The sequence below is a fragment of the Convolutriloba macropyga genome, chromosome 2 (genome assembly GCF_964194025.1).
Source record: "Convolutriloba macropyga chromosome 2, txConMacr16.3, whole genome shotgun sequence".
In the NCBI taxonomy this organism is placed as follows: Eukaryota; Metazoa; Xenacoelomorpha; order Acoela; family Convolutidae; genus Convolutriloba; species Convolutriloba macropyga.
In genome coordinates, this window is record NC_134469.1 from 85377756 (window position 1) to 85394488 (window position 16733).

The 16733-nt window shown below is 34.4% G+C and overlaps 1 protein-coding gene across 1 annotated transcript in view; it reads right to left on the reverse strand.

Annotated features, from left to right (window-relative positions):
• LOC142334806 (flap endonuclease 1-like) overlaps positions 1-16733 on the reverse strand; it is a 247310-nt gene that overhangs the window by 35329 nt on the left and 195248 nt on the right. Inside the window, exon 2 of the mRNA XM_075383126.1 lies at positions 11143-11243. Within this exon, the coding sequence (XP_075239241.1) occupies positions 11143-11232 (90 nt within the window). The 5' untranslated portion in view covers positions 11233-11243. The remainder of the gene's footprint in view (positions 1-11142; positions 11244-16733) is intronic.

Below are 16733 nucleotides of genomic sequence, written 5' to 3' on the forward strand. Positions count from 1 at the left end.
AAAATAAGTAACCTCAGTTTCACATCAGTAGCAACTTTATAGAATTCATTAATTGAAAACTGCAAGAATCGTTTCTTAATTTCATTTAGCGACAAAATAACCTATCAAGAAGGGTAAAAACGAACAGATGAACGCAAGAATTGAAATATCGCTGATTTGTCGAAAGTCTTCGATGTTTTATTCAGTAATTTGAAACCCCTGGGCCACTAGGATTGCATTAGAAGCCTGTTGAGACGGAACGCGAGAAAGGACAGGAACAAAAACAAATGCAGACAAAAAACAGCATCCTAGTCAAAAATTAATGCAACTACAACCCCCGAACATATGCACTTTATTCTCCAAAAAAGCAGCTGCATGCTGTCATTGTTACGACTAATATACAAACATGAAAAAAGATTGAAAAAGAAAAATTCAAAAATCAATTAATCTACAAAAATAATTTAAAGAGACAAACGAACTTAACCTCATAAAAGCCTAAATAATTGACCACGAACTATCTAAAAGATTAGTGATGGCTCCCTAGAAAGCCCAATGCTGCTTTCATTACTGAGACTTTGTGATAATACAAAAAAAAAAACAAAAGAGAAAGGCAAAACCAAAAATGTATTGTGTCGAAGCCACAATAAGCCTTTGTTGTCGACTGACAATATTATATTAAGCAACTTATACCTCGTAAAAAACCTAGTTCTACCTATCATCAAGGAATTTAAGGATAAGAAATTAAAAAGAATAACAAAAGAGGCAAAACAAAAATTCATGAAAACATCGACAGACCTCAAAACTATTGGCTAAAAACACTTTCAAAGAATGACTACGACCTTCTTAGAGAGCAACGATCCCCTTATTAGTCAACCTTAGTGACCAGACCTGAAATATCAAAAAAGTACACAGATGTCAATTCACGATTTTAGGAAATTTAGTGTCAAAATCATAAAACTAAAGAAGCTGTTCAAAGAAAAAATTACATAGGATCAATAATGCCTTTTAGACCTTCATGGAGACCTTTCTTTAAGCCAACTAAGTGAATAGACATCAAAACTCCCGACAAATATGAGAAACTGTTAAAAAAATAACAAATATTCTATGAGAACACAGAAGCAGAGCCATCATTTTTGGTCTTTGATCGATTGAGCCAATAGAATCTATGCACCATTAGAACACATTTATTAGCTTTAAAACCTTCACAGAAAATAAAAACGGCAGTAACAGCAGTCAATGTGACCCACGCACAAAATTCCCTGAAAAAGTTTATAATAAGGTTAAAATTAGAATAAGGTTTTATGTTATAACAAAAATTTCTCTCCGCCTTAAAAGCAATACATAACTTTTGAGCTTTGAAACACTTGCTCCTCTTACTATTCTAGCGTTACCGAAATCACTGCTATCATTGACATCCAAAAATACGAAGATCTTTTTAAAAAAAGAGGGCTCCCGGGATACATTCTAATTTCTTTCGATTGTAAGAAACCCCAATGAGACTGATAGCAGCCCTGCTATTGGGCCGCCGGTTTATTGATAACCAAAAATTCCCAAATATTCATTAAATTGGGTAAGAACATTTAAATTTTCAAAAATAATGGCTAGAAGTGCCGAGTGTTCAAACAAGTTTTAAACGTAGATAACTCCTTGAAAAAGACCAAATTTGAAAAAAATGTAACTTACAACTCTACGCTCAATGGTCTTTCTAATTAAATCACTTATGTTTTCTATGTCAAATATATCGATCGGACAAAACTGCTTCCATAGATCAACAAGACGGCTCGCAGGAGTCAGTGCGTAGCTCCGAATGTCACAACATACAGGTCAAGGTTGCAAAAAGCTTTTGATTTCTGCCAGAGAAACCGTTTGGAGTATCCAAAAGCAACTTAAATGCATTGCAGAATATTATTTGTACGGTTTGAACCAAAGAAGTATGTCCAAAGAACACATCATAAAAACGCACACCTAATTCTTTTGGCATTCGAGCTTTGCTCAAAATTTGTCCTCGGCACAATTCATATTTCAAAACCTCGCAAACATTGTAATAGCAAATTTTACGTAATTTTTCCATTTTTCCAAGATTTCTGCCAGTTTCGCTCTATGCCTCTATTTGTGTCTCTGCAACATTTGAGGGAACAATTTTTCTCAGACTAACTCTCTTCCTCTCTCTCTCTCTCTCTCTAGCAATACATAACTTTTGAGCTTTGAAACACTTGCTCCTCTTACTATTCTAGCGTTACCGAAATCACTGCTATCATTGACATCCAAAAATACGAAGATCTTTTTAAAAAAAAGAGGGCTCCCGGGATACATTCTAATTTCTTTCGATTGTAAGAAACCCCAATGAGACTGATAGCAGCCCTGCTGTTGGGCCGCCGGTTTATTGATAACCAAAAATTCCCAAATATTCATTAAATTGGGTAAGAACATTTAAATTTTCAAAAATAATGGCTAGAAGTGCCGAGTGTTCAAACAAGTTTTAAACGTAGATAACTCCTCGAAAAAGACCAAATTTGAAAAAAATGTAACTTACAACTCTACGCTCAATGGTCTTTCTAATTAAATCACTTATGTTTTCTATGTCAAATATATCGATCGGACAAAACTGCTTCCATAGATCAACAAGACGGCTCGCAGGAGTCAGTGCGTAGCTCCGAATGTCACAACATACAGGTCAAGGTTGCAAAAAGCTTTTGATTTCTGCCAGAGAAACCGTTTGGAGTATCCAAAAGCAACTTAAATGCATTGCAGAATATTATTTGTACGGTTTGAACCAAAGAAGTATGTCGTCTTTTTCAAAAGAACAAACTGTACTAGATAGGTGCAGTACAACCTGAAAGGCAAAGCCCAACTCCAAAAAAAAAGAGTTCAAAAAGAGTTTTTTTCATTTTTTTTGTCAATTGGTCACTTTTGTAAAAAGGTTCGTCACTGTTTATTTAGGTCTTCTGCTTTTTCATAAAATAGGCGTGGATTTTTTAGGTGATTGTATCGGAAACTGTTGCTTGGACACTAAATTTTGAAACGTAACTTTTTGAAGTTATTCGGGAATTTTTTCAAATTCGATATTTCATCAGCACAATGAGACATATAAAATTTAAATATCTCACAGAAGTGTTATCAGCGGCATTTAAAAACAGTTTTAGTTTTGACACATTGAGACATTTGAAGCCGCAATCGGTAGCAAATAGAATAAACAATTTCTTCTGACAGCTTTTGCACTCTTGACTATTTGTCTTAACAATTAAAGAACTACCTCTCACACTTTCTCTCTCTCTCAGTTACAGACTGAACAAACACATCATAAAAACGCACACCTAATTCTTTTGGCATTCGAGCTTTGCTCAAAATTTGTCCTATTTTCTCAAAAAATAAGTTTGGACATCTTGAATCAATTGTATCAGCAATATTAAACATGACACTAACGTCTAAAACGAACTTTTTGATGTTTTTCGAACTAATTTATCTTCGATGTTTCATTAATTAATTCTTCAAAATTTTATTCTTTCTGCCAGTTTTCGCGCTCTGCCTCTATTTGTCTGCCAGTTGATTTAACTCATTCTCACTCTCTCTCTCTCTCTCTCTCTCTCACTAACTATCTCTTTTCCCTCTCTCATACAAACATAACTTACAGATAACAAACGTACACCAATGAATGCACCTACACAAGCGCGCGAACACATGTTATCATTACTCAAAATACGTCAGCAATTAAAACATTAAGCAGATGTGTTAAAATTTAGACTCAAAATCTGAAGTAAACTTTTGAAGGTTTTCGAAATTTTTTGTCATTTAAGATGTTTCATGAGCCTAGGGGCACAATTCATATTTCAAAACCTCGCAAACATTGTAATAGCAAATTTTAGGTAATTTTTCCATTTTTCCAAGATTTCTGCCAGTTTCGCTCTCTGCCTCTATTTGTGTCTCTGCAACATTTGAGGGAACAATTTTTCTCAGACTAACTCTCTTCCTCTCTCTCTCTCTCTCTCTCTCTCTCTCTCTCTCTCTCTCTCTCTCTCTCTCTCTCTCTCTCTCTCTCTCTGCGTGTCTCTCTCTATCTCACACAAATACCACAAACAATGAAAAAACACTCCTATGCATACACCCACACAAACACAGACAAATCTCGCCACACAAAAAACAATTTTTAAATTCAGAAAGTTTCTTTTTCGCATCTGATCTTTGCAAAACTCTCGTCACCGTTCAATTGTGTCTTGATTGATTTTTTTCTAATAACTAGGTGTAGAGTTTTTGAGGCAATTGCATTGCGGTAATAGTAATATTGACACAGAAATCGTAAATGAACTTTTCCAATTATTTCAAAAAATTGCCATTTTTGACGTCTCATTTTTTGATGCTTGAGCTAACCCGTTCTTTCGTTTCTTGTCGAACACTACACAGACGTTTTCAAAGTTAGATCTAATAAACACATTTTTGGTTCCGAACATTTTTAAAACCGCAATTTGTGCAAAAAATTTTCAAAAAAATAACAGTTATTTTTTTCAACTTTTTATTAATTCTGTCAAATTCTGCACTCTGTTTCTAGTTGCTTTCAAAAATTTTTTGACACATAATAACGGTTCGTATACTAGTTTTGAACCTGCAGAAAACCAAGAAAGACTAATAGAAAATCCATTCAAGGTTACTAAGTACGTTATTTTTCGTTTGTCTCTATCTTGAATTTCAATCACATCTGAACCCCCTCACCCTAGAGCGATCGTTCTTTTTTCTTCCAGATTTCTGGTAATTAATTTACAAAAATAAAAACTAGACAATGAAGGCTACAAAATGGTCTTTCTAAGTTCTGACTAGGTGTTGACTTTCGTAGACAATTGTATCGGCAATCGTAAAATTGACAAAATCTGAAATGAACTTTGAAGGTTTTCGATATTTTTTGTCATTTAGGATGTTTTATGAGTATAAGGGCACAATAAATTTTTCAAAATCTCTTCAAACATTTTTAACAGCGAGATCCAAAACATACACACTGCCTTGGCATCGGACATAATTAAAACGGCAATCTGTGCAAATTTTAGGTAATTTTTCTACTTTTCCAAGATTTCTGCAAGTTTTGCTCTCTGTTTATGCCTATTTGTGTCTAACATTTGAAGGAACCATTTTTGTCACACTAACTCTCTTTCCTTCTCTAACACAAATGCTACACATATTGAAAAACGACTCCCATGCATACACCCACACAGGCACGCACGCACACAAACCTCGACACAAAAAAAAAACAATTTTGAAATCCAGAAATTTTCCTTTTCGCATATGATCTTTGCAAAACTATCACCATTTTTGTCACCGTTCAATTGTGTCTTGATTTTTTTTCTAATAACTAGGTGTAGAGTTTTTGAGGCAATTGTATTGCGGTAATAATATTGACACTAAAATCGAAAATGAATTTTTCGAATTATTTCAAAAAATTGTCATTTTTGACGTTTAATTTTTTGATGTTTGAGCAAAATGCATTCTTTTTGTCAAACATTAAGCAGATTTGTTAAAATTTAGAAATAATCAACACAGTTTTGGTTCTGAACATTTTAAAAACCGCAATTTTTTGCAAAAATAAAAAAACTACTTTTTTCACTTTTAAACACTTCTGAGTTTCTGCACTCTGACTCTTAAAAAATGTTTTGACACAGAAGAACGGTTCGTACAATAGTTTTGAACCTGCAGAAAAGAGATAGACGGATAGATTTTAAACAAACTTTTGAGAAACTAAAACGAAATAATTCATTTTTGGAAACATTTCAAGGTCATATAGTTTAACTTGACATTTTTGGCTCGGAAATTATGTATTAATGAACAGTCTCCGTTTAATGTTACTAACTACTTTAATTTTCGTTTGTCTTTATCTTAAAATATCAATCCGATCTGAACCCCTCACCCTCGAGCGATCGTTCTCTTTTCGTCTCCCAAATTTCCGGTAATTATTTTATAAGAAAACCAAATACTGAGGGCTACAAAATTGTGTCTTTTTAGGTGCTGACTAGGTGTTGACTTCTGTAGGCAATTGTATCGCTAATCGTAAAATTGACAAAATCTGAACTGAATTTTTGAAGGTTTTCGAAATTTTTTGTCATTAAGGATGTTTCATGAGCATAAGGGCACAATTAATTTTTCAAAACCTCGCAAACATTCTATCAGTGAGATTAGAAATACACACTGCCCTTGCATCGGACATATTTAAAACGGCAGTCTGTAGCAAATTCTAGGTAATTTTTCTACTTTTCTAAGATTTCTGCCAGTTTTTCTCTCTGTTGCCCCTATTTGTGTCAACATTTGAAGGAACCACAATAACTCTTTCTCTCTCTCTTACAAAAATACCACGCATTAAAACTCACTCCCATGCATACATTCACTCAGGCGCCCTTGCACACAAACACACAGTCGATTCTCGCCACACAAAAAACAATCTGGAAATTCAGAAATTTTCTTTTTCGCATATGACCTTTGCAAAACAAACGTCACCGATCAATTGTGTATTGATTGTTTTTCTAATCACTAGGTGTGGAATTTTTGAGGCAACTGTATCGCGGTAATAGTATAATTGACACTAAAACCGGAAATGAATTTTTCTAAATAATTTGAAAAATTGTCAATTTTGACGTTTAATTTTTGATGTTTGAGCATAATGCATTCTTTCGTTTTTTGTCAAACATTAAGCAGATGTGCTAAAATTTAGACTGAAAATCTTATATGAACTTTTGAAGGTTTTCGAAATTTTTTGTCATTTAGGATGTTTCATGAGCTTAAGGGCACAATTAATATTTCAAAACCTCGCAAACATTCTATCAGTGAGATTAGAAATACACACAGCCCTTGCATCGGACATATTTAAAACGGCAATCTGTAGCAAATTTTAGATAATTTTTTACTTTTCCAAGATTTTTGCCAGTTTCAATCTCTGTCTGCGCCTATTTGTGTCAACATTTGAAGGAACCATTTTTCTCACAATAACACTCTTTCTCTCAAACAAATTCCACACACATTGAAAATTCACTCCCATACAAACATTCACTCATGCACGCTTGCACACAAACACAGTCGAACCTCGCCACACAAACTAATTTTGAAATTCAGAAGACTCCTTTTTCGCATACGATCTGTGCAAAACTATCGTCACCGTTCAATTGTGTCTTGTTTTTTTTCTTATAACTAGGTGTAGAGTTTTTAAAGCAATTGTATTGCGGAAATAGTAAAATTGACACAAAAATCGAAAATGAACTTTTCAAATTATTTCGAAAAAATGCCATTTTTGACGTCTCATTTTATGTTTGAGCTAATCCGTTCTTTCGTTTCTTGTCAAACATTACGGAGACAATTTTAAAGTTAGATTTAATAAACAGTTTTAGTCATGAAACTTTGAAAACCGCAATTTGCAAACCTAACAATTAATTTTTTACTTTTTAACACTTCCGACAGTTTCTGCACTCTGCCTCGTTGTTTTGAAAAATCTTTTAACACAGAAAAACGGTTCGTAAAATAGTTTTGAACCTGCAGAAAATAGATAGACGGATAGATTTTAAACAAACTTTTGAGAAATTAAAACGAAATTATTCGTTTTTTGGAAAGTTTAGGTCATGATTTAGTTTCACATTTTTTGGCTCGGAACTAATGTATTTATTGAAAAGTCTCCATTTAATGTTACAAACTATTTTATTTTTCATTTGTCTCTATCTTAAAAAATCAATCCGATCTGAACCCCTCACCCTCGAGCGAACGTTCTTCTTTCCTCTTCCAAAGTTCTGGTAATTATTTCATAAAAAAGAAAACTAGATACTTAGGGCTACAAAATGGTGTCTTTCTAGGCGCTGACTAGGTGTTGACTTTTGTAGGCCATTGCACCGCTAATCGTAAAATTGACAAAATCTGAAGTGAACTTTTTGAAGGTTTTCGATTTTTTTTGTCATTTAGGATGTTTCATGAGCCTAGGGGCACAATTAATATTTCAAAACCTCGCAAACAAATTAATAGCAAATTTTAGGGAATTTTTCCACTTTTCCAAGATTTATGCCAGTGTTGCTCTCTGCCTCTATTTGTGTCTCTGCAACATTTGATGGGAACAATTTTTGTCAGACTAACTCTCTTCCTCTCTCTGTGCGTGTCTCTCTCTCTCACATAAATAACACAAACATTGAAAAACCACTCTTATGCATACACCCACACAAACACAAACCTCGGCACACAAAAAAAAAACAATTTTGAAATTTTGGCTCGGAGCTAATGTATTATTGAAAAATCTCCATATAATTTTACTAACAACGCTATTTTTCGTTTGTGTCTATCTTAAATTTCAATCTCATCTGAAACCCTCACCCTCGGGCGATCGTTCTTTTTACTTCTTCCAGACTTCTGGTGACTATTTTACAAAAATGAAAGCTAGATAATGAGGGCTACAAAATGGTGTCTTTCTAGGTGTTGACTTTCTTAGACAATTGTATCGGCAATCGTAAAATTGACAAAATCTGAAATGAGTTTTAAAGGTTTTCGAAATTTTTTGTGATTTAGGATGTTTCATGAGCATAAGGGCACAATTAATTTTTCAAAACCTCTCAAACATTTTATCAGTGAGATTAAAAATACGCACTGCCCTCGCATCGGACATATTTGAAACGGCAGTCTGTAGCAAATTCTAGGTAATTTTTCTACTTTTCCAAGATTTCTGCCAGTTTTTCTCTCTGTTGCGCCTATTTGTGTCAACATTTGAAGGAACCACAATAACTCTCTTTCTCTTTCTCTTACAAAAATACCCCACACATTGAAAACTCACTCCCATGCATACATTCACTCAGGCGCCCTTGCACACAAACACACAGTCGAAACTCGCCACACAAAAAACAATCTGGAAATTCAGAAATTTTCTTTTTCGCATATGACCTTTGCAAAACAAACGTCACCGATCAATTGTGTATTGATTGTTTTTCTAATCACTAGGTGTGGAATTTTTGAGGCAACTGTATCGCGGTAATAGTATAATTGACACTAAAACCGGAAATGAATTTTTCTAATTATTTTGAAAAATTGTCATTTTTGACGTTTAATTTTTGATGTTTGAGCATAACTTTCGTTTTTTGTCAAACATTAAGCAGATGTGCTAAAATTTAGATTGAAAATCTAATTAACTTTTGAAGGTTTTCGAAATTTTTTGTCATTTAGGATGTTTCATGAGCTTAAGGGCACAATTAAAATTTCAAAAACTCGCAAACATTTTATCAGTCAGAATAAAAATACACACTGCCTTAGCATCGGACATAAAAACTATTCCCATGCATACACCCACACAGACACAGACAAACCTCGCCACACAAACAATTTTGAAATTCAGAAATCTTCTTTTTCGCATATGATCTTTGCAAAACTATCGTCACCGTTCAATTGTGTCTTGATTTTTTTTCTAATTACTAAATGTAGAGATTTTGAGGCAATTGTATTGTGGTAATAGTAATATTGGCACAAAAATCGAAAATGATTTTTCGAATTATTTCAAAAAATTGCCATTTTTGACGTCTCATTTTTTCATGTTTGAGCTAACCCGTTCTTTCGTTTCTTGTCAACCATTACACATACGTTTTTAAAGTTAGATTTAATATTTAGTTTTGATTATGAACATTTTTAAAACCGCAATTTTTAGCAAAATTTTCTAACAATTATTTTTTAACTTCTTAATACATCCGACAGTTTCTGCACTCTGCCTCTAGTTGTTTTCAAAATTTTTTGATACAAAAAACGATTCGTACAAGCAGAGAGACTGATAGAAATGTTTTTTAAAAAATTTTGAGAAAATGAAACGAAATTATTCATTTTTTGAAAACTTTCGGTCACATAGTTTAATTTGACTAGTTTTGGCTCGGAACTAATGTATTATTGAAAACACTCCATTTAATGTTACTGACTACTTTATTTTCCGTTTGTCTCCCAATTAAATCATCAATCCGATCTGAACCCCTCACCCTCGAGCGATCATTCCGTTTCCTTCTCCCAAATCTCTGGTAATTACTTCATAAAAATGAAAACTAGATACTGAGGGCTACAAAATGGTGTCTTTCTTTTTTCTCTACGATGCGTAAACAAAAAGGAATTTTTGACTGAAGAAAAAAGTTTGAAAAAATGGAACAAAAACTGCTTCCCTAGATTAATTCATTCACTGACAATGGTTCAAATTAAAATGAAGACGGAGTGCATTATTGGCGCACATATATGCAAGCAAACTCTACTCTGACTAGCTGGCTGTACCTAATTGCAACACTGCCATACAAAAATGGCTAACGAACATGGTTTTTATCATCCTTTTATTCTTTAGTGAGCCTAAAAGCTAAAATGATTGAGCGCTGATCCAAAGTTTTGCGCAACAAAAAATAACTTCTTGGATCTTTTCCGTTTTCTGTCCGTCCAAAAGAACATACATCATTAAGATAAGACTTCTGGAGTAAGTATTTTCGTTCCGCACGTTCATATTTCGTTCCAAATCCCCAGATTATCTTGTGTCAATATAAAAAGTTGTGTCGATATAAAACACGTGCACATTTTAAAATGCCGAAAGTGCAGTGCCAGAGGTTAAAATGCCAGAAATTGCTACTTAGCCAGAAGTTGAATTTCGTTGACTTTCGTCATTTTAAAACGTTAGCGTTTTAAGCATGGTTAAATGACTCTGCAGAATTCACTTCGAAATTCCCCCCTTTGCGGTTCTCGATAAACGCCAAAAGTTCTCAGTGACTTCAAGCAGAGTCACTTAACCATTACTTCCGCAGGCCGTACAAAAATGGAGATTTCATGACTCTTGCTTAATCTTGTGCACTCGAATTCGAAGATATTTTGACTTTTGTTTGTTTGAAACTTCACATAAATTGAGTATTTATAGATACCGACCGGACAAAAATTTGAATAAAAGCGTACAAACTTTAAGTTCAATTTCATGGCACAGATGAAGACTTTTATGTCTTCTGAAAAGCTCACCATAACTGATATTAGGTCCGAAGATCCATATAAAGCATTTTCTTTGAAAGTTTTCAAGTTGTCTAAGTCGAATAATAGCAGGCGTGCAACTTCGTAAACCATAACGTTAGATCATTGAAAAATATGGCACGTGCCTTTGGGGTGTAAATAATATGCACCCACTAAGTTGGGGGGGGGGGCACAAACGGGAAAGATCTAACTTCTTACCTTTCGCCCAAAGTATAGCTTCATTTCATTTTCTTTAATTGCACTGGGAGCTCTTTCAGCCAGCAGTTTTGCCAAATTTGAAATTCCCATTACTCAATACTGAAAACAAGTAGTTTTGATACTATTCGACCGCAAAATATCACCAACACACATCAATCTCGAGAAACCACTTCAGTAGAAAAGATGGGAGAAACAAAAGAACGTCAATAAAAAAACCCTCCCGAAAAAAGTAGTCAAGTCATCTCGGGCGGCATCTTATCTCCTATAAATAATCATTCTGAAACTAGTCAACAGGAAAGGCATATGCACATCAGATAAAAAAAGGGTATGATTCACCCAATGTACGGTACAATGAGCCTCACTATGAAACATCACAGCAGCGCTTTAAATTTACCGCTAGAAACTATCTTCTTCGATAGAGGATCATCTTTCGATAGAGACCTGAAATCCCACGTGGTATATGAGATTAAATGTAATGGATGCGGATCCATCTATGTTGAGCAAACAAGCCGGCATATTACCACAATGATAACAGAACATCAAAAGAAGGATTCACAGGAGGGTCAACATCTGGTTGAATGTCGTGGCGCCACGAATGACATTGAATGGGAAATTCTGGACGCCTGTCGGACAGTAGAAAAACTAATGATTATCGAAGCTATATATATATATATATAAAGCAAGCTGAAGCCGGCACTAAACACACGCGATGAATATAGGGGGAGGGAACTCACGCTAAAATATTAGTTCAACTCATAATTTTGACTGGATGAGAATACATAGGGCAGAAAACATTTTGTGCATGACAAAACGAAATTTGCAAAACCTCGACAAGAGGGATACTAATGGTTAGGGCAGTTTCCGAATAACCCTAAAAATACAAGAACATGGCCAAAATCGAAAAATCCGGAATAGGAATGTTTTTAAATGTATTGATAACAGATGTGAATATGAGTTGTAAATAGGCTAATATTGTATATAGGAAATTTTCGATTGATTTTGTAGAATAGTTCCTAGAATTGTTTTAATTCTCGTCTCAGACAAATGTAAATACATATTCATTTTATCTTTTAACAATTTGTAGAACAGTTTTAAACTGACGATGAACGTAAAGTTCGAAAACGTTTGTTTTAAATATTGGAAGTAATTTCAATTTGACAAATTGGTTTCCTTTACCTAATATTAAGGTTTCACAATGACTCCTTGACACAAAAATGGTATGCTGATGATGATAGCGTCGTCGGTAAGTTCAATGATGTCAGGACATTCTTCGACAAGCTCACTCAGCTTGGTCCCAAGTACGGATATCTTGTCAACCCATCGAAGTGTCAGTTGATAATTAAGCCAGGAGGCGAGTGCCAAGCGTCAACTGAGTTTGCAGGCACACATGTGGAAATCACGCAGGGTACTCAAGTCCTGGGATCAGTTATCGGTTGCTCTGAGGCCAATAAAAATTTCCCGAAAGATGCACAAAATTAAAGACACAAAAAGTTTTGACAGACTTGGTCAATTTGCTCTCACCTCTCCCCAGAATGCCTATGCATGTTTGACGAAGGGAGTTCAACAGAAGTTGAGCTTCCTCTCGCGTACTACAATCTCCATGGTCGGGGTTCTGGACAAGGTGGAGGAGCGGCTTGGCCGAGTCATTCCCAACATCGTCGGCAAAAAAAATCCAAGAGGAAAGAGAACTTTTTTCTCTCCCCCTCAGAATGGGTGGGCTTAACATCGCCTTCCAAAAAAATCTTCATAAAAGTCTTGAGCAGTCAATTGAACTCTCAAGTCCATTGGCTCCATTTAATAATGATTCATTCTTATGAAGAGCCGTACGCCGACACTATAAGCTACATCCGAACGAAAATCAGCTTCGCACTTCTGAGGAGCTGTATTCTCTGCTTGAGGGGATGTCGCGGCCTCGAGCCTCGTATTCTCAGTGAGACTTCAATTAGCACCGTTGTGGAGGAGGAAAAGCTGCACTGAGTGTTTGGATGCTTAACTTTGTTCCTTCGCTTAATCCTTGATATCGTAACTTTAATCCTCCCTTACCAGTTCCCTATGTGTGCTATTTATATATATATATATATATATATATATATATATATATATATATAGGTGTTTTCCTCTCCAGTTGTTAGTTATTTTTGTGACTGGGCCGTCTTTACACAGTCTGGAGGGGAACAGCTTGGAGTGCAGCATCCGGCTAAGTGCTACTCATCAACCCCTATGTTCCGACCTACATCCATCGTTGCCGGATTGTGTACACGGTACTTTTTATAATTTGAGAAAAAAAGAAAAAAATTACAACAATACGCTAGGCTCTAGCGGCAGGGTCAAACTTTTGAATTAATGCTGTAAAAATGGGGTCCAGCCTTACCTCCCGAACAACTAAACTACAGGTATGATCAAACTAATTTCTCGTTTTAGAACTAGGCAGCCTCTGGGACTAATAAGCTGCGTAGGAAACCAAACTTATTATCGTTCAAAAATGTTTTGATCCCTAAATTGTATGATATTACAAATCCCCAGCTCTCAGACTGTCTGTTTGGTTGTAGGATAAACAAATCAACAACAATGCAGCTGATAGTTTATTTAGAAGCTGTTTATCAATGCTGTTTACAGGTCACTAGGTTTTGGTCAAGACGTTTATTCCCTTGATATTGATTTTTCAAAAGCATTTGACAAAGTTTTCATCGTTTACTACTGGTTGAATAAAGCTACACAATGCGAACACAGCAGCTTCAACGCACTGGTTTTTGCCTGCTTGGGCGGTGCAGGGCCATCGGCAACGCGCGTTATGAAACAACTCGCAATCAAGATCAGCGAAAAACGCGGAGAGCCATACGCCGACATTATAAGCTACATCCGAACGAAAATCAGCTTTGCAGTTCTGATGGGCTGTGATCTCTGCTTGAGGGGATGTCGCGCCCTCAAACCTCGTGTTCTCAGTGAGACTTTGGTAAGCGCCGTCGTACTGTGAAAACTTCAGAAAAGATAAGGAGTAATTCAATTTTAAAATTATTACATTCATACTTGCATAAACGCACAAAAGTTTTGTTGTATAACATTTTGTCACCAGTTTTCAATGTAAAAAGTGGTATCCCAAAAGGATCAATTTTGGGCCATTACTCTTTTTAGCTTTTTTTGATGGTTGATTTTGCAGACTCCTTTGAATACGATAGGCTTTATTATTAATTATTCTGATACGAATGTCTCTTCAGATAATTTAAAAAGGCTTCAGAATGCAGTTATTTATCCACACACTAGGTCAGTATAAAATCATCTCCCCATAAATGCTGATAAAACTCAACGACTCTTTTTACAAATAAGTATAACTATTTTGATCCTGTTTTGATTTTTGAGTATGAAGATGTATGCTTCAGGTCTAAAAGCAGTAAAATTTCTCGAATGCACTTTTCATCAAAGTTTAGCTGGTCCGATCATATTACCAATCGTACTGAAACAACCAAATTGATGTAAAATTCTATATAGAATTGATAAATTACTCGTACGTTTTCGCAAAAATTGGCATCGTCAGGAATTGAAAACTTTTAAAATATTTACATTTATTCAAACGAATAGTAACGGGTCTTAAATACATATTTTCATTTTCGAATTTTTCTTAAAAGCCAAAAGGTTTTCATCTTAATTCGATTAAAAAAGGAGAGAACTTTAAAGCTGTTAAAATGAGTTTTTCTCTTTCCAAATTTTGAAATTGAGGTTTTCGTTTTCGTGATCAATTTATCGTTGCTCACATGGCAATTCGAAGCAATTATTGACAGAACCTGCTTTCTTCAATAATTATACCAGCGTTAATTCCCTGCTCTTGTACTCTTCTAGTGTAACCAGTTGTGGCTTGCGTCTACTAATGTGTAGAGATTTTATGCTCATAAATTTCCCGGTATTCTGACATTGATCTATTCTCTTGTAATGCAAAGCTGTTAGAGACCCATAAAATTCCGCAACGTATATATATATATATATATATATATATAAATATACAAATATATGCAGAATTATGAATATTATATATATATATATATATATATAAATATAAATATACGTTTATATATATATATATATATATATATATATATATGTATTTTAAATATGTATATATATATTTATGCGTGTGAGTGTACATACGTATATATACATTTATAAATATCTATATATATACATAAAGATATATATATATATATATATATATATATATATATATATATAATTATATATAAATGCAAATATGTATACATATATATATATATATTTATATATATATATATATATATATATATATATATATATATATGTATCTATGTAGATATATATTTTTATCTAAACGAATATATATATATATATATATATATAAATCTTCGTACTTAAATCTATATATATATATATATATATATATATATATATATATATATATATATATATTTATATATATATGTACATAGCTTCCAAAAAAATTGAGAACGGCCAACATCGACAGTGCTCAAAGATTATCAAAATTATCATTACAATTAGGTGGAACTTAACCATGGTTGTTGCTAACCAACGACTAAAAAACTAAATCTAACCGTCTCAGTATATTGATGACAAAAACAAGTTTTCCTCTTAAAGATTTTTTTTATTCTTGAAGCCCAAGTACGATCCAGCAAAACAGATTAAAAATTTTTTGCAGCTTTGTTAGATTTAGTACAAAATACGCCGGAGCGCATAATTGAAATATAGTTTTGTAAATACAAAAAAGACAACATTTGACCTCGTGCAACTGTAATTGAAGTTAAATTTTGTAACATCACAGCAGCGCTTTAAATTTACCGCTAGAAACTACAGAAAAATGCTAGGCTCTAGCAGCAGCGTCAAAGGGTTGAGTTAACGCAGTAATAAACAGGGGCCATTCCTCCCTCCGGCACAACAAAACTACAAGTATTAATAAACTAATTTCACGTTTTATAATAAGGCAGCCTCCGGGACCAATAAGCTGCGTAGGAAACCAAACTTATTATCGTTCAAAAGTGTCTTGATCCCTAAATTGTATGATATAACAAATCCCCAACTCTCAGACAACCTGTTTGGTTGTAGGAGAAACAAATCTAAAACAATGCAGTTATTAGCTTATTTAGAGGCTGTTTACCAATGCTGTTTACAGGTCACTAGACTTTGGTCAAGACGTTTATTCCCTTGATATTGATTTTTCAAAAGCATTTGACGAAGTTTTCATCATTTACTACTGGCACTGGCTGAATACAGCTACGTAGTCCGTACACAAAAGCTTCAACGCAATGGTTTTTGCCTGCTCGGAGGGTGCTGGGTCATCAGCATCGAGCGTTATGAAACAACTCGCAATCAAGATCAGCGAAAAACGCGGAGAGCCATACGCCGACATTATAATCTACATCCGAACGAAATCAGCTTCGCACTTCTGCTGTGTTCTCTGCCTGAGGGGATGCCGCGCCCTCAAACCTCGTGTTCTCAGTGAAACTTCGATAAGCGCCGTCGTACTGGGAAAACTTCAGAAAAGATAAGGAGTAAATCAATTTTAAATTTATTACATTCATACTTGCATAAACGCACAAAAGTTTTGTTGT